Here is a 27,183-nt window from a genome sequence, read left to right as displayed (position 1 = left end):
AGATAATACCAGATTTATTCTCTGTCTGTCTGATCCCAGCAAAAACAAAAGCTGCGGAGCAGAATTTTCCTCAGCTCTGTCACTACTGTTATGAAGATGTGGGTGTACTGTACCTTTAAGAAAGTTAAAAGCTAACAGAACTACCTGACAGCACCAAGTGTTCTGAAAAAGATGTAATATAACCTTTTACTCGAGCAGTTAGTATAGCTGGCTGCCTGGAGACAAAAAATTTTAAATTATGCCAATCAGTTTAAATTATACCCTGAAAAATACCAAACTCCAATCAAGTTTGAATTTAGTATACTGACAATATTAAAAGCCAATGACACAATCTGATGCTTTGTGAGTATAAGACCAGGAAAAATTGAACAGTTGGGAGAGAACTGCCATGCCATCAGCATGTACTGACTGCCCGAAAAATAGCTCTCTTAAAGGTATCTTTATCGATCAGTGACCTATGAAACAGAAATCCCTAAGAAGAAGAAAAGAAGATAGAGGACGATGAAGAAAAGATTCAACAGCTGGCTGGTTTAGAGATTTCAATTTTGATAAATCTTAATCAGGGGTTTTATCAGACTCATATTATAGAAGGGTAAGTAAAATATAGGTTAGAGGAAGGGGTTGTAGATAGTTGTTAGTTAGCTATTCTCTGCATTCCTTTCAGAAATAAAGTTGTTAATTTTTACTTAAAGTAGTTCTTGGCCTCTCGAATTTGCACAAATTACTGCACGGGATAAATCTTTTCTATGGTTTAAATTAAGCAAGACAGTTTACCCCATGATGTAACGCTATTAAGAGAGGATAAATTATACTGGGTATCTGCTCCTTCCAGGTTTCATGTAGAAACTGGAAGCTAAATCTGAAAGGACAGAAATCAGGCAATATCCTATCAATCACATCTTACACGTTCTGGTCAATACTCACTTGTCCCGATTTCAATTACCTAGTGCACTGTATAATCAACAGTAACTGTGATTCAAGTCTTTAGAGATCCAGTCCATGTCCTATTTCAAGCCTAGTGTTCAAACAACAAGATTAGAGTTGGATGGAAATCTGGCTACAATTTAATATCCTGGAAACAATTCTGCCTGAAATTTCTCTCCAGAGTTGGAAGTATAGGTTAGGGACAAGCCCCAGTGCTGCAAATCTGACTCGGGATTGAATTTGAATTTTGAATTTTCATTGAAGGAAGGGGCTTTTGGGAGCTGTGGCAGGTGACCCTGGAAATAGCACAGAACTGCCAGGGGTGGAGACAGGTTGTGCATAAGGCCTGCATCTTTGTTCTGATACATTGTTGATAATTTAGAAAATGGAATGAAGTAAAAATCATGCCTCTGATAAATGCATTGCCCCTCCTTTTCTCTATTCTCCATTCATAGTAACTCATGCCATCGCCTGCCCTCCATACTATCTCCCAATGGAGCTTCATACCAGCCCATGCCTATCAGTTAACTCCCTATAGCCCTGTATAGACCCTATGCTAACAGTACCGACTCATGCCAACCCATGACGCACTCACTATCTTTGCGCCTATACCTCCCATGCCATCTCACCCAGTATCCATATTAGAATGACCTTAGGATCCATGGTGAGATTAAATACATCTTTAATCTACTTGAGGAGTTGTGGATCTTGTCTCCTGGCTGGAGAGCTGCAGAGAGACATGTACCACCCCATTCAGGAATGGCCCACCAAAACACGTGCCAATCCGACAAGGTCACAAGCCCCCATCCAGGCCTTCCCCTGGAATCAAGACCCTGTGGGTGCAAGTCCTGCCCAGGAAGAGCTGGTTGCCAATCAGGACCCTAGCAGCTCTTGTGTTCAATGGCAACAGAGAACACAGGACAAAGGTAAATGATGTGGGAGGTTAGAGATTTCTCAGGAGGAGAACGGGGACAGATGGTCGAAAGGATTCGGGAGGTGACTCCCAGCTCATAACCCCTGCATGATGTCCAGTTGCTCAAGCAGGCTTAACTGATTATTTTTACCAAGGGTGCCCCTGAAGGAGTGACAAGCCACCCACAGGTTGGCAACTGTCGTAAATGCTGCATGGTGAAATGCCCGCCTGTAAGTGGGTAAACCACAATGTTCCTACCAGTTGCAAGTTGCACTTGTCATGTTTCCCACTCCTGGCAATGAAAACCAAATTATTGGAGGCAGCTGCTGTTTTATTGGGCAGCTGCCTTCCTGAACCATGGATGTGCAATTTGAAACCCCCTTTAAATCCCATCCTTTTAAAATGGTTGGTGCCATGTTAAGGGACAGGACTCTGGATTATGCCCTCTGCAGCTTATTTGGAGAGAGAGTCTCCATTGTTTCAAAAAGTTGGATCTCAGTATCTTGGACTTGCACATCAACATGCTGAGACCATCTCCTGCAAAGGTTTAGAGAGGAACGGAACAATTTGCTAACAGGAAATAACATAAAGCTGTCTTGTGATATGGTGTAATTCCAACTTTAATTTGAAATGGTTCTTTCTCTTCAGGATAAAGGACAGGATCGTTATGGTGAATGGTGTTTCTATGGACAATGTGACCTCCTCTTTCGCCATCCAGAATCTAAAGCGTTCTGGAAAATCTGTGAACATAGTGAGTATGAAAAAATTCTGTGTTGGTCTTAGGCAAAAATCCTTAGAGTCTGAAATATCTATTATTATCTCTTTGCTCTGAGTCACAACAGTATAGGTGTGGCAACCCAAAAATTATGCATTAAATTGCACCAGACAGAGTGTAAATTGAGTTAAGTATTTGTTCAGTATTGGACCAGCAACAGAAGCAAAAAACATCTGCAAGCTGCCTCCTCATCAGCAGAATTCATTCAGTTTAATTTGTTCCTTTAGAATGCCCCTTCTAAACTAGCTTGGCCCATTTGTAATGTCATGCCAACATTTTTTGTTCTTAATCGCCTCAGGGTAAACAGGCATAAATAATAATCCCTGGTTTGTCAGTTTTAACTGGATTGCAAGAACATATTGTAAAAAGATTAAATAGAAGAGACACAATTAACTTGTGATGACCTAACATAATGTGAAACATTTCTCGTCAATGAAGGTCTTTTTAACTAAAAATCACTTTTGTAATATAAGGAAAAGCAGCAGGCAGTTTAGCTACAGGAAGATCCTCCAGATGATGATCAATTAAACTGTTTATTGCTTACTTGAGGGATAAATATAATCATAGAGCTGTACAGCACAGAAACAGACCCTTTGGTCCAACTTGTCCATGCGACCAGATATCCCAAATCAATCTAGTCCCATTTGCCAGCATTTGGCTCATAGCCCCCAGTACCCTTCCTCTTCATGTACCCATCCAGATGTCCTCTTTTAAATGTTGTAATTGTAATAGCCTCCACCACCTTCTCTGGAAAGCTCATTCCATACACACACCATGCTCTGTATGAAGATATTGCCACTTAGTTCTCTTCTAAATCTTTCCTTAAACCTACGCCCTCTAGTTTTGGACTCCCCGACCCTGGAGAAAAGATTTTGGGTGTCCACCCTATCCATGCTCCTCATGATTTTATAAACCTCTGCAAAGTCGCCCTTCAATCTCTGACACTCAGGGAAAACAGCATCAGCCTATTCCGCCTCTCCCTATAGTCCAAACACTCCAGTCCCGGCAACACTCTTGTAAATCCTTTCTGAACTCTTACCAAGTTTCACAACATCTTTCCTTTAGCAGGGAGACCAGAATTGAAAGCAGTATTCCAAATGTGGCCTAACTAACTCTTCTTTAAATAGTGTCATGGGAATTGTTATGTCAGCTTGAAAGGTTCTCAATTTAACACATCCAAAGATGGTACCTTTGAAAATGTAGCACTACTGCAATGAAGTGCCAGTTGAGATTTTGTGCTCAAGTTTTGAAGAACCCATGAGGTGCTGAGCTGTCACTGAGTAGAAGGTGGTAATTAAATAACACTATATATATTATAGAAATGGGAATAATGCAATGGTTGTGAATTTCCTTTACTTAATCAATGTTCCAAATGAAAGAGAGAGCAAACAGAATCATTGTCTCGTCATTAACTGAAAAATGTTCATGCAAACTTATCTGTGAGCTCTACCATGGTCAGTCAGACAGTCAGCACTCTAATCTAATCAGAATCATTTTAATGTTAGTAATATTTGAACAGTCAGAGACAGGAGGAAGGGACAAACCATTGGACGAATGCAACACAAAGTACTGGAAAGAGCAAAGGCATGGCCAACTCCTGCCAAAGTTCCACTAAATTCCTTTGCTTTTAACAATAAAAAGGAAACCCAAATCTTTCTGTGATTCTCATGGAATGAGATCAGATTGTATAAATGTTGAGAGAATAACTTTACAGAAGTGCATTGTGTCAACAAAAATCAAATATTTAAACATGGGAGGTTTTCTTGGATTTAATTTAAGAAGTAGAAGTTAAGGTATTTTATGGAATCAGCAAAAACCTTTAGTCCCAGCAGAGCCAATTCTTTTCAGAGATTAGCCTTACCTATGCCCTTCTTATCACTTCTATTAATGGTGTACACATACCCCACATGGAGCATGAGCTAAAGATGGGGCATTATCAATTTCTCCAACCCACGCTTACTACAAATGCTGATCCACACTAGAAATGTGAAGTTGTGGGATACAGCCTTGTATCTTCCTCTAGAAACACATTCATTCATTCACCCCATTTGAGACTTATCAATTCAACATCTTCCCAGTAACATATTCTACAAATATATTACACTTAGGGTGATAAGTTTTTGGCTGACCTCCAATCTGATTCCTCACATTCTCATTTTAAACTGACTGCATTTACTTAACGTGTTCTTTTTGGAAGTCCTTGTTTTGATATACAAGTACTTGTTTGACTTCAGTGCTGAGTGATTTCATGCTAACTAATGGCTATGGCCTTTCTTTCAAGACACTGAAGAGGCCCCATAAAGTACAGATTCCTGTGACTAACACAGCACCAGCAGCCAGCTATTATTCTAGTCGATCAGACTATGCTCACGATGATGCCTCTGATGAGGATGAGGACTATGATCCAGCTGACAGGAGATTGAGAAGGATTCAAAACCAAAATCTATACCACGGTGACTCCCATCATAATAATAACTATGATCAGGATTCTAGCAGAAACAATAGCTATGATCGAAGTCCGAGTCCCTCAAGGAGCTATGATCGAAGTCCAAGTCCCTCAAGGAGCTACAATCGAAGTCCCAGCCCCTCAAGGAGTCATAATTATCAGCACAACCACCGGGATCACGATGCTAGAAGGGCTGAACGAGAACACAACCCAAGTGGAAGTTACTATGATGAGTCTGATGATGATGATATTCATTATGACCAGGTTAAGAAACCCATCAAGAGTTACCTTATTAAAAATAGTGCTAATGAAGGTGAGATTTCTCTTGATGGAAAACCAGTATTTCAAAAAGGGAAACATATTTAGCATTGTACACTATGAATAATTGTTACTACTGCTTTCTCTCTGTATGACTGTTCTTGTTGCTGTCTATGAATCACCATTAGTACTGCTTCCTCTGAATCATCATTAGTTCAGCTCTGTCTGCATCGCCATTAGTACTGCTCTCCCTGAATTACCACTAATACTGTTCTCTCTGAATCATCATTATTACTGTTCTCTGTGAATCACCGTTCATACTGCTGCCTCTGAATCTCCACTCGTACTGCTCCCTCTAAATCACCATTAGTGTTCCCTCTGAATCACCATTAGTGTTGTTCTCTGTGAATCACCATTAGTACTGTTCCCTCTAAATCACTATTAGTATTCTTCTCTGTGAATCATCATTAGTTTTGCTCTCTGTGAATCACCATTGCTATTGTTCTCTCTGAATCACTTGTTTGCTACTCTGTCTAAATGATCATGAGGGCTATTATGCCTGATCACCTTTGAGGTAAATATTTTTGATAAATTTTGTCATTGGATGTGATTTTGGGGAAGTGGTATAGTTACTCACATAACTATTAGCTCAGTAAAGTTGTCACTGAACTCAATATCTCTTTGCAAAAGCTGACCAAGTGCAAACTAACTCCACGGCTTTCTTCTTCGAAAATGGTGAAAGGTTTACAACTGGATATTTATCTACAATCGAATGCCTTTGGCAGGAATTAAGCACCAATTTGTCCTGCAAAAATATGTGAATAGGAGGACATCATTTAGCTCCATATACTTGGTCGGCCATTCAATGAGATCATGACTGATGTGTCACCAAACTATGACCCATCTGTGCTCTCAATACCTCTGGGTGACAAACTGTTCTCTAAATTCTAGGTTTAATGAGCATCAGTTGCAGTTTGCTAAAGAAAATTCCATATTGCTACCATTGCTTCTGTGTAAAAGTATTTCCTATTTCACTCCTGAAAGGCTGGGTTTTAATTTTTAATTTATATCCTCTAGTCCTAAGTTCCTCAACTAGCAGAAATTTATATTTCTATCTATCTTTTCACTGCTCCTTAACAGTTTAAAAATTTTAATCAAGTCACCTCTTCTAAAGTCCAAGGAATACAACCATCTCTTGTGTAATCTTCTGTTGTAATTTATTCTTTTGAGTTAGGTATCATTCTAATAAATTTACACTGTAATTTCTCCAAGGTCAATATATCCTGTCCTTGGTACTTCAATTGTGTCAAAGCTAGGACTTTGTAAGCTGAGGCATAATTTTTACCACCTTGTATTCTATTCATCTAGTTCTAAAAGCCAGCATTCCATTCAGTGTTTATAATTGTTTTCTCTCCCTGTCCGTGACATTTATCAATTTATCTGGACTCCCAAGTCTTTTTGGATTTCCAGTTTCCAATGTTTTGCTACTTATCCTTCTTTTATAGGTTGAAAGCGGATGGCCTCACTTTTGATTACATTGAAATTCATTTGTCGCAATTTTGTTCCATTTGCTTCATCTACTAGTAGTCTAGGTTTTGCTGTCAGTGGTAAAGTCATGATACTCCCTGATGACTTTGAAGAAAGCTGCCTACAAAAATCTAGTGATCATTATAGTGTGGATTCCTCATTCTTGACAGCAGTTTAAATTTGGGACCAAGCCAAAGAGAGTTCAAGGCATCAGCACAAATCATGTCAGCAAGTAAAGTAAGCAGCTAATCCAGTGGAGTGTTCTCACAGAAAGCAATGCATGAAAATTAAAAGCACTCAATCCTTTCACTTATAAGTATTTCAGATCATGACATAAGTTATGATTGAATTGAGCTGGAAGCCAATATATCACAGAAAGCTTTAGAATTTGTTTTTAATTATATGAAACACTTGTATCATATGAAGAACTTTGACATTCCACAAGTATAAAATTAGCATTTCAGGGCCAGTGAGGCTGTTTAGAAACAAATATGTACTTAAGATGCCACTAAAAACCCAACAAGAAGACACTTCTTTGGATGTTTTTTACAATGAAACAGAGTGTGAATGAAGCTTCTCCTTGAATCATCGACTGGGAGAGCTAAGGCATTGATCCTTTAGAAGAACGTGGAATCCCCGACAGGAACGACTGGACTTCCATGTTGCATTGAACAATGTGGATACCCAACATTGCTGCCAATTTCAATGGAGTAATAATGACAAACACTGACATTTTTACAATCAATACCGCAGTAAAATCTAGGCCTTCATTTCTCTGTAAACTTATTCTTCCAGGTTAGAGCTGCACTTAACCAGTCTCCCTTGTGAAGGATCATTGTACAAGCTTTGGCTTTCAGTCTCTACTGCTTGTATTTATATAAAATGTACAATTCAATTCAATTAAACAACCGGTGGTTGTTTGATGCTCAGAGTGGACAATGAAGCCATGGAGAGAGTACCCAGTCTGTTATCTTATTTGGCCCTGTCATATTGTCTCCATTTTGGTGTGAGGGTATTGGCCCCAGGTGGGTGACATTGCATTTAGACACCACGATTTAAGTCCACACTCCTGCCTTTAATCTTCCAGAAGAGGGCTTGGAGATCTGCTTTAGTAATGTTGTGTGTTTACCTCCAGCTTGTGGGCACATATGATACTTACATTATCATTCTTCTGTAAAAGTGCATGACAATACTGATGTGACAGGCAGTGAGTAAAGTTCTGTTTCTCTTATATCCATTGTCCTCCAATTCACTGGTGAAGTGCATTTGAATATATTTTTAGGGACAGCTCAAGATTTTTTTCACCAGTTTCACCCTGTCATCTGTTTGTCTTCTTGTTAAAAAAAAAGTTACATCTTGTTCAGTGTACTGGATTTTTAATGGCATACTAACTATATACTTGCAGCTAAACAGCCTCTGAGAAGCTAATTTCATATTTGTGTGTGTCATGTCAAATATTGAATTAATTAGCTCAGATCTTTCCAAGTGCCTATTAAGAATTTCCCTATTGTCACTAACATCTTGCCACCACTGATGTTAAAATGACTGGCATGTAGTTTCCAGGAATGTTTTTAGACTTTATTTTAAATATGGCTGCCGCATTGCCAACTGGAGAAGAAATTTTGTGGACCAAGCCACTTATCTGTTGTAAGCAAATCTATCGCATCATCTCCTTCTTGTCATCTTCTTCCCATTTGTCAACATTTTTTTCTTCTATAAACTACTGAATAAAGTACTCATTAAAGAGTCTTACTTTTCACTGTGTCTTTGGGAGGCTATCATCTTTATCCCTAAGGTAAAGTTCTTGGTCTTAGTGGATCATAGGGCTGCTCAATCATTAGAAAGATATGACAGTGGTGACTTAACCTGAGGGGCACTGTGCCTCAGGTAAGGGGAGTGGTTGAGAAGAAGAGTCCTTCATGCTAACCTTAACTGGGATGTGGGAATTGAATCCACAAAATTGGCATCACTCTGCTCTGCAAGCTAGCCATCTAGCCAACTGAGCTAACAGTCCCCCTTTGTCCCTAGCATCACTGGGGGGTTTCTAAAGTTTTAATAAGCTTTACACTTTGTAAGCTAACATATCTGAGTGGGCTTTTCTCAGCTACCTGCTGTGAAGTTATACATTTGTGTTGCTGACCTATCATTTTGCCTTTAACGAACTCTCCGAAGAATAATTAAACTGCATGTGCCCAGCTTTAAACCAGAGCAAGGTAGCAGAGAGATAAAATTAAAGTCTTGCATTGTAAGCATTTCAGAGCAGTTTAACAGGTGAATTCCTAACTATCTTTGTGTGCCATTTTTTCTCACAGAATATGGCTTGAGGTTGGGCAGTCAAATTTTCATTAAACATATGTCATCGGATGGCCTTGCTTCAAAGGAAGGAGTCTTAAAGGAGGGAGACATTATACTAAAGGTAAAATATCTATTATCAAATACCATGGAGCAACTAATTAATGAAGATAAGAGGTTATATTTGCAGATCTACAGTTGGGTAAGTAGCCCGTTTAGAAGTGATGAATGGATGGCACATAATCAATGGGATGCAATGTTCACAAGGTGCTTAAACCTGAGAATCACAAGAAGAAAGGGTTGAAGAAAAAACTATGATGCTGTAGTGTGACTCCCTTGACCTGAAGGCACAGGTGCCCACTAGCAATGTGTGAACTATCCTGGAGAGCCATTGTCTGATGATGTTCAACACCCAGTTTAGCTTAAAACTACCACATATTTTCCATGAATAAATTATAAAGTGCAGCTATTGTTAAGGGAACAGATTCCTAATAGATGAAAAGGGGAACAGAGAGTTAGAATCAGTTGGTCCAAATCCTTAATATCGCAATCCAATCATTTCCCAGTGTGTTCAACCAATGTAGTAGAGTCAGAGAGTGAGAGAGATGTACAGCATCTTCAGTCCAACTTATCCATACTGACCAGCTATCCCAACTCAATCTAGTCCTATTTGCCAGCACTTGACCCATATCCCTCCAAATCCTTTGTACTCACATACCCATGTAGATGCCTTTTAAATGCTGTAATTGTACCAGCCTCTATGAAACCCTTTGGCTGCTCATACCAAAGTCACACCACCTTCTGCATGAAATAGTTGCCCTTTAAGTCTATTTTATATCTTTCCCCTCTCATGCTAATCCTATGCCCTCTAGTTCTGGACTCGCCCACCCCAGGGAAAAGACTTTGTCTATTTATCCTATCCATGCCCCTCATGATTTTATAAACTTCTATAAGGTCACCCCTCAGCCTCTGACACTCCAGGAAAAATAGCCTAATCAACTTCTCCCTATAGCTCAAACCCTCCAACCCTGGCAACATCCTTGTAAATCTTTTCTGAACCCTTTCATGTTTCACAACATCCTTCCGATATTCCAATATTCCAAAAGTGGCCTAACCAATGCCCTATACAGCTGCAACATGACCTCCCAACTCCTGTACTCAATACTCTGACCAATAAAGGAAAGCATACCAAGCGCCTTCTTCACTATCCTACCTACTTGTAACTCCACTTTCAAGGAGCTATGAACCTGCACTCCAAGGTCTTTGTTCAGCAACACTTCCTAGGACCTTACCATTAAATATATAAGTCCTGCTAAGATTTGCTTTCTCAAAATGCAGCACCTCGCATTTATCTAAATTAAACTCCATCTACCACTCCTCAGCCCATCGGCCCATCTGATCAAGATCCCATTGTACTCTGAGGTAAACTTCTTTGCTGTCCACTACACCTCCAATTTTGGTGTCATCTGCAAACTTACAAAGTATACCTTCCAGGGGTTCACATTCAAACCATTTATATAAATGACAAAAAGCAGTATACCCAGCACCAATCCTTGTGTCAGACTGCTGGTCACAGGCTTCCAGTCTGAAAGGCAACCCTCCACCATCACCCTCTGCCTTCTATCTTCGGTCCAGTTCTGTATCCAAATAGCTAGTTCTCCCTATACTCCGGGTGATCTAATCTTACTAACCAGTCTACCATGAGGGACTTTGTTGAACGCCATACTGAAATACATATAGATCACATCCACCGCTCTGCCCTCATCAATCCCCTTTGTTACTTCCTCAAAAAATTCAATCAAGTTCATGAGACATGATCTCCCACACACAAAGCCATGTTGACTATCCCTAATCAGTCCTTGCCTTTCTAAATACATGTAAATTTTGTCCCTCAGGATTCCCTCCAACAATTTGCCCACCAGCAATGTCAACCACATTGGTCTGTAGTTGTCTGGCTTCTCCTTACCAGCTTTTTTAACCAGTGGCACCACATTAGCCAAACTTCAGTCTTCTGGCACCTCACCTGTGACTATCAATGATCCACATATCTCAGCAAGGGGCCCAGCAAACACTTCCCTAGCTTCCCACAGCGTTCTAGGATACACCTGATCAGGTCCTGGGGATTTATCCACCTTTATGCGTTTTAAGACATTCAGCACCTCCTCCTCTGTAATATGGACATTTTTCAAGATGTCACCATCAATTTCCCCACATTCTAAATCTTCCATGTCCTTCTCCATAGTAAACATTGATGCAAAATACTCATTTAGTATCACCCCCATCTCTTTCAGTTTCATACATAGGCTGCCTTGCTAATCTTTGAGGGGCCCTATTCACTCCCTAGTTACCCTTTTGTCCTTAATGTTTTTATAGAATTTCTCTGGATTCTCCTTAACCCTATTTGCCAAAGCTACCTCATGTTCCACTTTTGCCCTCCTGATATCCCTCTTAAGTATACTCCTACTGCCTTTATACTCTTCTGAGGATTCACTCAATCTCTGTAGTCTATATCCGGCATATGCTTCCTTTCTCTTAATCAAACTTCAATTTCTCTAGTCGTCCAGCATTCCATACACCAGCCTTTCCTTTCACCTCTTGTTATCCCATTTTTGAAGGCTTCTCATTTTCCAGCTGTCTCTTTCCCTGCAAACATCCACCCCCAGTCAACTTTTGAAAGTTCTTGCCGAATACTGTTAAAATCGGCCTTCCTCTAATTTAGAACTTCAACTTTTGGATTCTGTCCATCTTATTCCAACACCACTTTCAAACTAATAGTATTATAGTTCCTGGCCCCAAAGTGCTCTCCCACTGACACCTCAGTCACCTGCCCTGCCTTATTTCCCAAGAATAGGTCAAATTTTGTACTTTCTCTAGTAGGTACATCCATGTGTTGAATCAGAAAGTTTTCTTGAGCACACTTAACAAGTTCCTCTCCATCTAAACCCTTAACACTATGGCAGTCCCAATCTATGTTTGGAAAGTTATAATCCCCCACCATAACCACCCTATTATTCTTACAGATAACTGAGATCTCCTTACAAATTTATTTCTCAATTTCCTGCTGATTATTGGGAGATCTTTAATACAAGTCCAATAAACTAACCATCCTTCTCTTATTTCTCAGTTCCACTCAAATAACTTCCCTGGATGTATTCCTGGGAATATCCTCCCTAAGTACAGCAGTAATGTTATCCCTTATCAAAAACATTATTCCCCTGCCTCTCCTGCCACCTTTCTAGCCTTCCTGTAGTGTTTTTATCCTGAAACATTAAGCTACCAGTCCTGTCCATCTCTGAGCCATGTTTCTGTAATTGCAATGATATCCCAGTCACATGTTCCTACCCATGCTCGGAGTTTATCTCCCTTCCCTGTTAGGCCTCTTGCATTGAAATAAATGCAGTTTAATTTATCAGTCCTACCTTGTTCTCTGCTTTGTTCCTGCCGGCCCTGACTGTTTAACTCTCTCCTTTTCCTCCTTTTCCCAACCGTACCAGTCTCAGAGTGATCTCTTTCCTCACTATTTCTCTGGGTCCCACCACCTGCACACAACCCCCAGTCCCTCGTGAACCCCCAACCCCCCCCGGACCAACTCTGGCAAATCTCCCTGCCAGTATATCAGTCCCATTTCAATTCAGGTCCAATCCATCCACTTGTGCCATCATCCCCTCCATTTTCCAAAACAACATACTTGATTGAGATGGGGATAGCCACAGGAAACTCCTGCACTACCCCAGAAGAGATTCCAATGATCCGAAAATGTGAACCCTTCTCCCCTGCACCAGCTCCTCAGCCATGCATTCACCTGTGCTATCCTCTTATTCTTATCCTTACTAGCTCAAAGCACTGGGAGTAATCCAGATGTGAATACCATCAATGACAACCTTTTTAAATTCCTGCCTAACTTTCCATATCCTCCCTTCCGAATCTCATCATTTTTCCTTCTTATGTCCTTATTCCAATATGTGCAATGACCTTCTACTGGTCACTCTCCCCTTTGAGAACATTCTGCACCTTCTCCGAGATAGCGTTGATCCTGGCACCAACAAGGTAACACGCCATTCTGACTTTTCACTGCCGGCCACAGAAACATCTGTCTGTGCCTCTGACTAGAGAGTCCCCTGTCACAATTGATTGCTTGGAACCTGATGTATCCCTTGTTACATTAGAGTCAGTCTCAGTACCAGAAACTTGGCTGTTTGTGTTACATTCCCTTGAGAGTCCATCACCCCCTACATTTTCCAAAACAACATACTTATTTGAAATGGGGATAGCCACAGGAGACTCCTACACTACCTGCCTCCCTCTCCTATCTTTCCTACAGTTAACCCATCTACCTTACTGTATCTGTGGCTTTTCTCCCTTCCTATAACTGCCATCTATCATACCCCTGGCTCCTGTAAATTTCTTATTGTCCCTAACTGCTACTCCAACTGATCCATGCAATCTGATAGGATTCACAACCAAAGACACTTCCCGCAGACATAATCATCAGTAACATGGAAACTCTCCCTAAACTCCCACATCTGACAGGAAGAGCACATCACTCTACTAAAGCTCATCATTGTTCCTTCACAATCTACAGACCAAAGAAAATAACCCTGCCTTATTGTTCTAAAATAAACACTGCTCCAAGCTAACTTAATGCTTTTGGTTTATATTTTTAAAATTTAATCAAGAGATAGATCTCAATAAAATATGTAATCAAGAAAGAACCCACTCTACTCACTATTGTTGATTTACAGCAAGGTTACACTTAAAACCTATGCACTTACCTGTTCCCGTGCTGTGAGGTCTCCCACATGGGTTCCTCCAAGGTCAGCGACCTTGATTTAAATAATCCACCTTGATTTCCTCTCAACTTGCTAGAACAATGACAAATAAATATCAGGGAATGAGTTTAACTATGAGAAATGCAAAATGGAAAATTAAATAAGTTTAAGGGTAAACAGAGATCATTTTGGGAATTCATGAGCAGGGAAAGCATTCCCAGTGGAAGGTATCAATAGGGTGAAGAAGTTAGGAGATAGTTGCTTAATGGTGCCATCACAGGGCTAGTAATCCAGACATCCAGGCTGATTTTCTGAGACACATTTAAATCCCACTACAGCAGCTGGTGGTGACTGCATCAGCTATCATTGATTGTCACTATGCTCTTTAGGGAAGGAAATCAGGTCATCCTTACCTGATCTGGTCTACGTGCAATTCTGGACCCAATGTAGTTGATTTTCAACTTCCCTCTGAAATGGCTGAGAAAGTCATTCAGTTCAAGGAGGATTAGGAATGATCAACAAATGCTGCCAGCAACACTGAGTGTGTGGAAAAACACATGGCAAATGCAGTACAATGTGGATAATTGTTTCACTTAAAAGTTTATTTTCACTTTGGTGTGGAAAATAGATTGGAAAAGCTTTTTGATTAATGGTAATATATCAGGAAATGCAGATGTCCAAAGGCATCCAAGCATCCTCATACACCAATCAATGAAAGTTAACAGGGAAGTGCAACAAGCAGTTAGGAAGGCATATTTGTATGGTGGCCTTCATTGCAAAAGGATTTGAAGTAGGAATGTCTTACAGCAGTTATACAGAGCCTTGGTGAGACTGCACCTGGAGTATTATGTGCAGTTTTGGTCTCCATACTATAAAGGTATTCCCTCTATTTGTCATAGAGGGAATATAGTGAAGTTTCATTAGACTGATACCAGAGATGACAGGCTGAGAGAAATTGTTTTAACTAAGCCTACAATCATTAGAGTTTAGAAGAATTAGAGTGACTTGATTGAAACATACAAAATTCTAGCAGAGCTCGACAGCCTGGACACAGAATAAATGGATCCCCTGGTTGTGGAGTCTTGAGCCAAGGCTGTCCAAGCCTCAGAATACAGATTAGGTCATTTAGGACCGACATGGGGAAATTTCTTTTTCCCTTCACAGTGTGATCAACATACTACCACTCGACTGTGACGGCCAGTTCACTCGATATAACCAAAAAAGAGGTGCATACATTTTTAAAGGCATTAAGGGGTATGGAGGGAAAGTGGAAATGTAGTATTGAGATAAAGGATCAGCCGTGATTGTGTTGAATGGTGGAGAAGGCTTGAAGAACCAAATGGCCTACTCCTGCTCCTACATTCTGATTCTACACACATTCCGTTCAAAATTAAAAAAAATCTCTTGATCATGAAGGTATGAAGGATTATATGATATAGTTGGTAGGTTATGTTGAGATCGATTTAAATAGGGCTAGATTAGCTTATTTTGAGTATCTTTATGTTTCTAATGGACAAGTGTTGGAAGACGTGATGGTGATGGATCATTTCCTTTGTCTAGATTAATGGTGTAGTAACTGAGAATATATCATTGGAAGATACAAGGACATTAATTGAGAAGTCAGAGGGGGAGCTGAGGTTGGTGGTCCTACGAGATAATGAACAGTTTCTAATCAATGTTCCTGAACTGATGGACAGTGAGGAAAACAGCTTGGAAGGTAAGTGGCCAAACTACAAAACAATATTATGAGATTCTGACTTTAATTCCTCAATTACCAGAATCTCCAGGGGAATTCTGTTGCCTTTTGATTTGTCCCCATTTCACATCCTCTTGGCTGAAGTTTTTGCTCTTGCTAGTGATAAGCTTGCAGGTGGGAAGGGATTTGGTTGGGCCAGCAGTGTGGACATGAACCCTCCCTCCATCAGAATGAAGTTCGGGGTGGAACAGCTTTTGGCTGATTCTTCCATTCCACTAACATTTGGGGCCCTAAAGTGGCCCATTAATCACCATTTAAGGGCCTCATCCCATTGCTACTGATATTAACCTTGCTGGAGGTGGCTTGTCTTCATACAAGGTGCCAAACAGCTGAAACTGTGCAACAAGCCTGACCCTTCTTGAGGTGGGACTAGTCAATCTCATTGAAGCATCAGGGCTGTTGCCTGTTGGCTGGGGAACTGGTGAGATATCGTTGAACCACATGCCAATTCATCAATGACAAGGAAAATGGAGCAACTTCCCCAGGAGGGGAGGTCTCACCCACTGAAAGGTGCCAGCCAATCAGAGACCACCAACACTTGTGCTCAGTACCACCACTTGCAAGGCCACAGCACCTGCTGGAAGGACAGGCTGCAGAGTCCCAGAATAGTGGAGTAACCCAGATCACCAGAGGGTAATGTAGGAGTGATGAGGTTTCACAGGATGTACATCACTTCAACAAGATTCCACCCTACAACACTGAAACACACATTAACCTTGCAATAATAAGCTTACTGCATGGACAGCATGCTAAATACTATGTGATATAACTTTCAAAAGGTTACACCAATCTCTCACTGTAACTTTTGCAGAAGATTGGTAGAACTGTTGAAAAACAATGTTAATGGCTGTATACTCCATGACTCCAGGGTTTGTGCTGACTTCAGCCAAGAACTCCACTAAAAACGGCCAGTAGAGAAAAAAATCAATAATCATTGGCTAATATCACGGACAGTAATTTCCACTGCAATCTCTTTCCAATGCTGAAAATCCATAGTATCGCCATCTGCAAATGGACCAGAACGCAATTAGGTATCGATGATGGTGTTTGTGGTTTTAAATAGGGGTTTGAGTTCTAATATTCACTTGGTTGCAGCTAACTCCTTTGCAAGACAGAGCTGAAAACTTTTAAAGCAGGCTTTTGATGTCCAACTTTCTCTTTCGAAACTTCCAGTTAAAAACCACATTACCTGTCCCAATCTCATTGGTGATGACTGTTGTCATAAGAGACAAAAATGGATTAATTTTTTCAAAGCAGATGTGGAATAAAGCTTCATTTCTCAAATCATTCTGATGATCTGTATTTTTCTGTATAGAATATTCAGACATTGAGCCTGAACGTACAGATTCACCAATTGAGAATTGGCCAAAGCATACTGTGGGGGATCCTCGCAACACAATGAAGAGCAATGGAAGGTAATCTTTTTACTGAGCACAGCAATGGAGAGGCCAATTTACAAAGTGCAGAAACTGACATGAAGGCCGCTTTGTCTAGTACTAAGGCCAGTGTTTTTAACTTCTAGTTAGATTCCTTTAAATACTGACACCGTGGTTACCACATCTTCAACCAAGAAACCAAAGGCTAAGAATCCAATATCTGCTGTGCCATGATTTATGGTCAGTATACCATTCAGAAGCATGCTCATGATGTCATCATTGTATCAAAGTATATGAGCTGAGGGAGTAAACATCTCACACTCCATCTTACCTCAGAGATCACGTGATTACTTGCATACTGTTGAACGTATGCTATTCCTTGTAATATAATGTTTGTGTGTAATATTGGCACAACTTAATAAGGTAGTGCACTGGAAATCAATCCCTACTATTCCCAGAGTGTCACAAAATTGAAAAGATTTAATTTATCTCTCCAATATACCTGACTGATGAGCCTAGGATAAAAGAAAACATCATTAGGTTTCTGTACTTAACAAGAAAGCAATTATTTATTGCAAACAGATTGTGTTACTTGTCTGCTATTGATTAAAAACAAATTATTAATTCACTGACTCTACCCTTTTGTTAAAAAAGAAGTGTCCACATACTGACACACGAAAGAGACAAGACACAAATATTTTGGGTGAGGAAGCAACAACAAATGATATCAGTAAAGCATAGTTCTGGCAATAGTGTGGATTACAGTTGTCAATGAGACATTTTCCTTCCGTTTCCCTCTGCTTCCTTTATATACACTGAGTAGGATGTGGGATTGTAGACATACCAATTCTCAATTTTACAATCACTTGTTGAAGATTTGTCCTATTAGTGTCTTTCAAAGTTCTTTTCCATTTGCTTTTCAAGAAAAGAATTTGCAGAGAGAGAAAGTGTCACTGATGATTTGGAATGTTCTTTTACCTCACCACTCACAAAGATATTTTCTCCTTCACCAGCTGGATGTTTCTGCTATATTATCCACATCCACTCCTGAATCCAGGCTAAATACCCAGGAATTAATCAAGTCACTGTACAATGCTGAGTTCTCCTGAGTGCCTGCAATGGTCCTGGTGGTTGAAGAACCAATCAAAACTCTATCATTGGACTAAACTGCACCTGGATACTCTCAGAGCCAAGATGTCTAACATCTACCCCAAGTGCTTGAATAAAGCAATGTTGTAGATATGGCACACAATGAATTCCAATAACTCATTTTATTTTTAAAAATTACAACACCTTCTACAACAGTCCCTATTTAAATCAGTAACTTCATATTTTCAAGTCCACAGTCCAACTAATAAAACATAGTTTATTATAATAGTTGGCTGTAATCAATGTCGGTTAGATTCTCCAGTCCAGGATGTCTACAGCCAGTTACCGAGATAAGGTAAGCATTGTTGCAATAGGTAAAGTACCCTGCCAGAAACAAATTCATTTCATTGTCCATTATCATGTGCCCCACAGCCTTGTGGGTTAAACCTTTAAAACCCAAACTGGTTGAGAGATAACAATGTCAATAACAAATCCGTGAAGAATAATAAACAAATTCTTAACAGCTCTGGACATAGTTTGTTTGCTTTCATGCCTTAAGCATTAGCCCGTTTAAAGTGAATGAACTCCTATATTGAAATAATGCACAAAGAGAATTGTGTATACATATGATCAATGTTTAAATTTCTTGTGATGGATGCCTGGATTAAGTTGGTGCTGCAAACCAATCCTTTTATTTTGCCTTATGTTCAAGGCTTGGTTGATGCTGATAAGAATTCTCACTTCTTTTCCAGCTTGAAGCCAAACACAAAACCAGTGTCAGAGTTAGAGGTCAGACCTACAGCCTCCAAACCTCCTCATGGTGAGTACCAGTGAGAATCAGTCCATTCCTAGTGCAAAATCTCAGTTGAAAGTCAGTTCTACTATTTTGGTGCTTACTGATTGATTTTCACAGCCGTACTTCACAGCAATGAGTGCATTTAGTTTAGCAATTTATTGTTTATGAATTACTTTTAATAATCATTTAATTGACAGCTCTGCTGCTGACAGTAGCCATGACTGGGTCCAGTGTTCTACAGTAAATTAGATGGGGCTATTCGCTCCATGATTTGAAGACACACAGCTTGAATTTCCTGTGAGCTGTGGGAACCAGCCTAGAGGGGAAATGAGGGTCCATAGCCCACAATGGCTAAGAAGCTGATGAACAAAGTTATTTTCCAGAGATGACCTCCTGATTTGAAATTTCCACATTTGCTGTCCAATTGAGGACAATGAGCCATTCCCAAATTGGTAGGGTTCTAAGGAAGCCATTCATCATGGAAAGTCAAAAAGTCAAAAGTGCAATCTCAATTGTGGCAGTGTGTGTGTGTGTGTGTGTGTGTGTGTGTGTGTGTGTGTGTGTGTGTGAGATAGAGAGTGAATGAGGGCAAGAGGGACACTATCCTCTTATGACATAGGTGGGCTTGAGGAAATTGCTCATCTTGGTCACAAATGATGGTCATAAAAATCAAAAAACTCCACAGAGGCAGGTATCCTGTCATCCTTTATTTACACATGTATAGTACTTGACACTGGTCTGGCTTCCTCAGAGCCAGCTCCCAGAGTGAAGAGAACCTCTGACAGTCCTGCTTATATCTGTTAACCAAGACTCCCTGATTAGACCGATTAACAGCTCCAGTCAGGGAACTCATATCTTGTGAGATGCAATTGGCTGACCTCGTAACAATCACTACAAAAGTGAATGAAATGATTAACACCACTGAACAGTAAGAGGATAGTGTCCCTCTTGCCCTCATTCACTCTCTATCTCACACACACACACACACACACACACACAGAAATGCGCACTGCCACAATTGAGATTGCACAATAACTTTAAGCATAAGGCTTCCACATGTGATGGGAGCACTATCTGCTCTTGGACAAATGCCACTGAGCCCCTGGATCACTCCTATTTGGAGCCTTAAATGTGCAAATTGACTTCCCGCCTTCATGAAATAGGCAGCCATTCCTGAAATTACCCAGTCATTAGGAATGCATCAAAAGAAGAAGTCACAGCTCTGCTCTGTTTACTTGAGACTTCCCTCTTCCAAGCCCACTGTGCCCTGGAAGGGAAAATTTAGCCCTGCTTTTAGTAAACTCCAGAATCAGCAACTCAAATATTAGCTCTAATGCAACCTGTATTAATTCTACTACTGCTTAATTTGACCACTAATATTCATCAGTTCTAATTGTCAAGAAATGCAAAAACAAGGGGCCGAAGATTGAGGTGATTTCAGAATGGAAGGCAAGAAAAAGGACAGAGAATTGTGAAGTTAAGGAATTCATTACAGGAGTTAGTGATTGAGACAATAGCTGCTGCAACATTCAAGTTGAGATTGGAAAGGAGGCTGAAGATATCTGAGAACATGCTGTGTGAATGTTATTTGAATTGTTTGGTTGTGCAGAGTGGGAAAGTTAACATGAGCTGCTCCAACCAACATCCTGTTTCTTTGTTGTAAGTTCTCTGTTCATATATCACTGGCAGAAATGGGGAACCTGAATCTTGCTGCATAGAGATCAAATACCTCAGTTCCATCAGTCACACCTATCATAGAATACATTTCCTTCCAATATATGTAAAGTCACTACCTGTTTCATTAATTTCATTTCTCAACTGAAGGTACTGCATCTCTGATGAATTACACAGTTTCTCAGCAGCCCTGTGTAGTCTCAGCTCAGTGATCATGTCTGAGCCTGGGGAGCTGGAGTAACCAAGCTGTCCAAACCCAGTAGCTGAGAACACAAGGTCAAACCTAATCTAGTCTCCATGGCCCACCAGGTAACTGCACAGTGCAGTAGAAATAGCCAGAATAGAATCAAGACCAAAATCCAGACTGATCTTACCCACCATACCAAAGTCAATATTTATGAAACAGTATGAGAATCCAGAGCTACTCCCAAATTGCTGCGCTGAAAAAACATTTTATCTTCAAGAAGTGAGTGGCTGGATCAAATAGTATAGTCAAGAGTTTTACAGTGCAGTGAGCAGCTGATTGTGTAGGAATTTTGTTTTCTTCATTTCTTGAAGGTCGCTTCTCACTGTAATTCTTTGACTTCACTTTTCCAGATGCAGTTGTTGAGGAGCGAACATATGCTTCTCCTATAAAGACTTCAAACACAAGGCCACAGGATGAATATAATGTTGGGTAAGTGCCAATAGACTATGAAGCCAAATTAGCAAAGGGCGATGTGCAATATCTGCATGACTGCAAGTTGACGAAAAGTTGACTTACTCATTTAGCCGAGGGAACAACAAAATCTAACTCATTCACCTCTTCTCCTCTCCACAAGGTGCTGACTGGTGCTTGGGACACAGTCTCAAGGCCATTCAGTATCCTGTTGCATTCTTGTTGCTAGTTGTACCCTGGAGCATGATGAAAGGCCATTTGCACAAGATACAGTCGGTTCTGATACAGCATGATAGTGCCGTTCTTGTGCAACCTCGCGTTATAAAAAAAAATCACGCAATAGCATGATTTTAAATTAATGGGACCAAAATCGCATTATAGCTAATATAGGTAAGGAAAACTTGCATTCTACAAATAATGGTCTAAATTCTTCAATTGCGCTTAAGCAGATTTGCTGAAGAAATACGTATTATAGCAGAACCGACTGTACCAGAGGATGACCAGGGCTATTAGGGGAGAGGGGAGAAAAGTATGTTGTCCCACAATGTAAATTTATTAGCAGATCTGTTGATGATATGAAAGTAAAAAACTAAAAACATAATGTCATGATTTAAATAAACTTTGGTCTCCTGAAGGCTAAAGTATCCTGAAACTCTCTTCTCCCTAATCAACTATTACTCCTTGTTGTATAAACAATTGATGTTAACACCTTTAGCAAGCATCTCCCATAAGATGTAAAAATGAGACTTATGGTAGTAGAGGCTAGCTTTACATCATGCTAGCAAGCAATAAGTTTGGCCCCTTGCTAATGCTTGTAGTCAATGACCAACTCAGAGCAGACAGCATGAAATTCCTGTGATGCTTGCATCCAAATAAAAGGACACAAGATAATCACACATTACAAGTTCCATGCTTGTTTTTGGGTCTATTAAGTTTAGTCCCTAATATGTGCTCACTAACTAAATAACCATGTATATCAACATTTAGCTACAGTCCAGACATGAAAGTGGCAAGGTTTGTCAAGGATGCCAGTGTTGGCCTGCAGTTAGCTGGAGGCAATGATGTTGGAATATTCGTATCTCGAGTTCTCGATGAAAGTCCTGCAGCCAGACAGGGAATCCAGAAAGGAGACCAGATTCTGCAGGTAACTGAATGCTCAACTCTAATTTATTAGTATTGATATTCCAAAACCTCTCTTGCCATTATCTTATGGAGTTTTTAACATGAATATTTGGCTTATTAATGTGAAGAATTTATCTGGGTAAAGGTCGTAAGTGGTCCACTTTCACCCATAACCACCTACTGAGGCCCAGGTTCAAATCCCATTTGCGTCAGAGGTGTATAAGAACATGGCTGAGCAGGTTATTGAGAAAATATCTACCCCCACAATAGGTGTTCACTGAAATTGGATCATCTGAAAGATGTCCAAGGAAGGACAAAGGCAACTCTCAACAAGAGGCACAAAATCGGGATGATCACAGGATAAAAGGGGAAATTAGAAGATTTAGTTTTGTCACAAAGGGATATTAAAATATGGAGTAATTTACCAAAAACCTATTGCAGAGGAAACTAAAATACAATTTAGAACAATGTAAGTGTTCATAAAGGAAGAATACAAAGGATTCAGGAAAGAGGCAGTAGGAGGGATTAGAATAGATTCCATAATCAGTTAGAATGCGGAATCCTAAACTAATTGTTGCTGAAATAGGAAGCAAAGATTGGTTTAAAAGAGAACAGTGTAGTTTCTTGGAAAAGAGAAATATCACAGGATACCAGGAGGAACTTTTTTGTTCATGAAAGAGAAAAAAGCACTGGTACAGTTTCTGGGTTAATTTTGAACTGAACGTTTTACTATTCTGTACTGGTGCGAGAGAGCCAGATTTCTCACTAAGGTTGATGCAGTGACATTGACCTTTGATGTGATAAAATAGACACTAGACAATAGACAATATGCCTAAGACCAGAGAGTAGATGTTCCTGCTCACTCCCGTGTGCCGCTGCCTGTAAGAGTGGCTGTTTGTACAATTTAGTTTGTCACCATAAAGAGAGAGCAATGCACTGAACATGTGTGGAATTTCAGCAAAAGGCAACAACACTCTCCATCAGTTAATAGATAACCATGTAATATTGATCTGTACAGATTGGAAAAGCTGCATCTTGGATGAGTTTTGCAGTGGAGGTGCTGCGTCTGGCTTGTTGTATTACTGCTCATTATTACTATTCAGCAATTCTTGTTGAAAGGGCATAAATTGATGTTAAGTGAGAACAAGGTTGAATGTGTTTGTGATTTCATTGCAGTCCAGAGCCTGCAAACAAACACTGGTTCACTCATGAGAAATGGCCCATAGACACTCTGCTCTGCAATTAAAGAACAACGTTGAAAATGTCAGTTCTCACTGCAAAGCTCAACCATTGTTTTTCTTTTCCCTGAGTAGGTGAACAATGTCAACTTCCAAAATCTCACCCGTGAAGAAGCAGTGCTGCTCATGTTAGATATCCCCAAAGGAGAGCTGGTGGAAATTAAAGCTCAGAGGAAGGAAGGCAGTAAGTACTTCTAGATTTGTATCTGTTTCAAATTTTTCAGCCGATCAGTCATCCATCCTCTGCTGAAGACTGATCAAAATATGAATATAAATTCTCAGACTCTTTCCAGTACCTCACCCAAAGTAAGTAATTGTCATGTGTGAACTCAGTTCAAGAGCTTCAGTTGACCAGTGAGGGCATTAACATAATGGATGATGCTGTCCTTACTCTGTGTCCATACCCAGTTTTAGCACCTCCATTGCCAAACTCAGTGGATAATGATCAAGAACAAGAACTTGCTGAGGTTCCCTCCTTATCCCCAAACCATCGTGCTCCCTTACTGTTGCTTAAACTGAGATTAACTGTGTTGATACAGTATCTGTTATACATCTTTTAAAACCCCAATACCATGGCTGTTTGATCAGCAGGATACCTAATACATGTGAAAAACTCATCTCCATGTTTAGCAGTCTCAAAACTAAACTACTAATTAAGATACATCTGCAGAACTTGTGTGTACTTGATAGAGAGTGGATGCTTGCTCTTTCTGTAGAATCACGCCTGAACTACCAGAGCAGAGAACGTAAGGTGTAGCCCCAGGTGTCCACAGAGATCGCTCAGGTTTTAAACATTTAAACCTGTGGATGCAGTTGAGCATTGATGGTAGAATGATCTGGGAAGAAACCCAGCCCCAAGTGTCATATCTACGACCCATACTCTAATGAGCTGGGTAGGTTCATCAATTATCATCAATGCCTGTAGACCTGTCTAGATTACCATGTCTGCCATGGAGAGTTCCATACCTGCCTCCCCAGATGTGCCATGTTTGATGTTGCTCCCAAAAAAACCTGATCTACTTCTCATTAATTATTCTTACCCTATCTTGTATGAAGATAGTCACAAATTGGCCTTCAAACAAACAATAGGAGTGGATATTAAGAAGAAAGTTTAAAGACATTGGTAATACACAGCAGGTGACTGCTAGTTTAGAGTTTGGGTGTACCCTATCACCAGGACTGTCCTACTCTTTGCATGTGATTGACCTTCTCAGCATTGCTCACAGATTGGAATGCAGTTTGGATGTTAAATTTGTCCAATCCTTTCAATGTCACTGTTCAGATCAGCTGTGTGGATAAATATCACATGGAGCTGGTTACAGAGAGGAGCTTCTATTCCTTCATACCTGGAATAAACGGCAGATCATGGTATTATGAAAGACTGGCTCACCAAGTTTAAAAAAAAACAATAGGATAAGTTTCAGATTCCTGTTTTTTTTGTGCTTTGACACTTGAAGTTTGACACATCTGAAGTATGAGTAATAGGCATTAGACTAAAAGCTTTTAGAAAGAGTAATGAAGAAAACAGATATCTAGAGATTAAATTTAGTTTAAATATGAGCATTAATATTGACAATAGAGGAATGTAAGTTATTTGAAACATTGTTCATAAATGCAAAATTATATATTAGTCCCATCCTTTTCAGTTTATCAAAAGATGATCAACTCAAATGTCGGAGACTCCTTCTATGTACGAACGCACTTTGACCATGAGGTAGAAGGAACACAGGAGCTAAGCTTCAGGAGAGGTGAGGTTTTCCGAGTTGTCGACACCATGCACAAAGGAAAGTTAGGAGCATGGTATGCTGTGAGAATTGGCCGAGACTTCAAGGAACAGGACAAAGGCACCATCCCCAGCAAGAACAGGTCAGTCATCTGACTGGGATTCTGTAAAGAAAGGTCGCTAAGGGATGGCGTTATTTCAATCTGTCTCAGGATTGACAAGTAGTTCCTTCTAACAAAATTATTTATAAGTTGCATCAAGTTAATGAATCTCGCACACCTTGGCTCTTCAATGTGCTGACTCATTAATTACAATGATACCATCTTACCCGCTACCTTGGCTAAGATGAACAAACTCAGGATGAGCCAGAAATTGAACCCGGGCCCTTTTATGCTGTAAATACTCTGTGAATCAATTTTAATTAAATTAATTCCCCATGCCCACAGTAATTTTCTCCAGGAATCTTTGCACAGCAGGGAGCTATAGGTTGTGATAAGCTAATAATATAAACTGCAGATCCAATTCAGGATGATCTTCACCTGCAACTTTTACATATTTGCTAGCTTAACCATTTCAGAGAGAAAGCTGTAAAATTTGGACTTTAGAAGCAAATTGAATAGCGTTGTATTTACTTTGAGTTTCTGACCTTATAAAAGATGTGTTTCAAATTAATTTTTCGGATGTTGGTGACACTGGACAAATCAGTATATCATGCCCTGAGAAAGTGGTGGTGAACTTTCTAACTGAATAGTTGTTTGATGTAATTGAGTGGCCAATCAGTGACTAGAGAGATCAGTTATGAATTAGCCAGTTTAGTGGAATCACACATGGACCAGACCTGATAAGGACACTCAGTATCTTCGCTCAGGTACATTGGTGAGCCAGCAAGGTTTTCATTCAAACCTGACAATATGGTCACTTTTACCCATCGCAGATTTTAAAAACTAAGTTTAAATTCTCAAACTACCATGATGGAACTTAAACTGACATCCTTGTTTTTTCTGTTCTTCTATGGGATATGAGCATCACTGGCTAGGCCAGCATTTATTGCCCATGTCTAAATACCATTGCGAAGGAGAGGGTGAGCTCCCTTCTTGAACCACTGTAGTCCAAGTGGCTGTAGATTGACCCACACACAATTAAGAAGGGGAGTTTCAGGATTTTGACCAAATAACAGTGAAGGAATGGTGATATATTCCCAATTCAGAATGCTGTGGCTTGGAGGGGAAATTGCAGGCAGTATTGTTCACAGTCACCTCCTTCCCTTGTTCTTCCAGATGGTAAAGATGGGTTTCAAGGTGTGTTGAGGGAGCCTTGATAAGTTGCTGCAGTGCATCTTGTAGATAGCACACACTGCTGACATTGACATTAACCTTAGGGTCACCATGCCTCAGGTGAGGGAAGGATTGAGTGTTGAAGGTGGTGGTTGGACGGTACAAGAGGGCAGTGCTGCATTGGAGGGTTGGATCTGGGATAAGGTGGGAGGGAAAGGAAGTGAGGAAACTGGTGAAATTGACATTGATGCCGTGTGGTTGGAGCATCCCAAGGTAGAGCTCTGGCATTATTCCTCCAGGTGGCTAGGATTTGGCAGTGGAGGAGGCCCAGGACTTGCATGCCCTTGGTAGAGCGGGAGGGGAGTTGAAGTGGTCGACCACAGTGCAGTGGGGTTATTTGGTGTATGTATCTCTGGGACACATGCACCAAACAATTCCACCGCACTGTGTCCCACACCACCAAGGACACGCAAGTCCTGGGCCTCCTCCACTGCCAAATCCTAGCCACCCGACGCCTCATCTTCCATTTTGGCACCCTCCAACTACATGGCATCAATGTCGATTTCACCAATT

At 40.3% G+C, this 27,183-nt stretch overlaps 1 protein-coding gene across 2 annotated transcripts in view; it reads left to right on the top strand.

The window, feature by feature from the left end:
- The window catches only part of LOC132828926 (tight junction protein ZO-3-like), an 88,688-nt gene that overhangs the window by 44,545 nt on the left and 16,960 nt on the right, over nucleotides 1–27,183 (top strand). For both annotated transcript variants that reach the window (XM_060846130.1, XM_060846129.1), the window contains 10 exons: nucleotides 2,486–2,588; nucleotides 4,894–5,371; nucleotides 9,156–9,259; nucleotides 15,465–15,621; nucleotides 16,976–17,075; nucleotides 18,878–18,945; nucleotides 21,193–21,271; nucleotides 22,241–22,397; nucleotides 23,689–23,797; nucleotides 25,260–25,479. In XM_060846130.1, the coding sequence (XP_060702113.1) occupies nucleotides 2,486–2,588; nucleotides 4,894–5,371; nucleotides 9,156–9,259; nucleotides 15,465–15,621; nucleotides 16,976–17,075; nucleotides 18,878–18,945; nucleotides 21,193–21,271; nucleotides 22,241–22,397; nucleotides 23,689–23,797; nucleotides 25,260–25,479 (1,575 nt within the window). The remainder of the gene's footprint in view (nucleotides 1–2,485; nucleotides 2,589–4,893; nucleotides 5,372–9,155; nucleotides 9,260–15,464; nucleotides 15,622–16,975; nucleotides 17,076–18,877; nucleotides 18,946–21,192; nucleotides 21,272–22,240; nucleotides 22,398–23,688; nucleotides 23,798–25,259; nucleotides 25,480–27,183) is intronic.

The sequence above is a fragment of the Hemiscyllium ocellatum genome, chromosome 28, assembly GCF_020745735.1.
Source record: "Hemiscyllium ocellatum isolate sHemOce1 chromosome 28, sHemOce1.pat.X.cur, whole genome shotgun sequence".
NCBI lineage: Eukaryota > Metazoa > Chordata > Chondrichthyes > Orectolobiformes > Hemiscylliidae > Hemiscyllium > Hemiscyllium ocellatum.
Note: the sequence above shows the minus strand (reverse complement) of the source record. Positions and strands in the feature narration are given on the sequence as shown.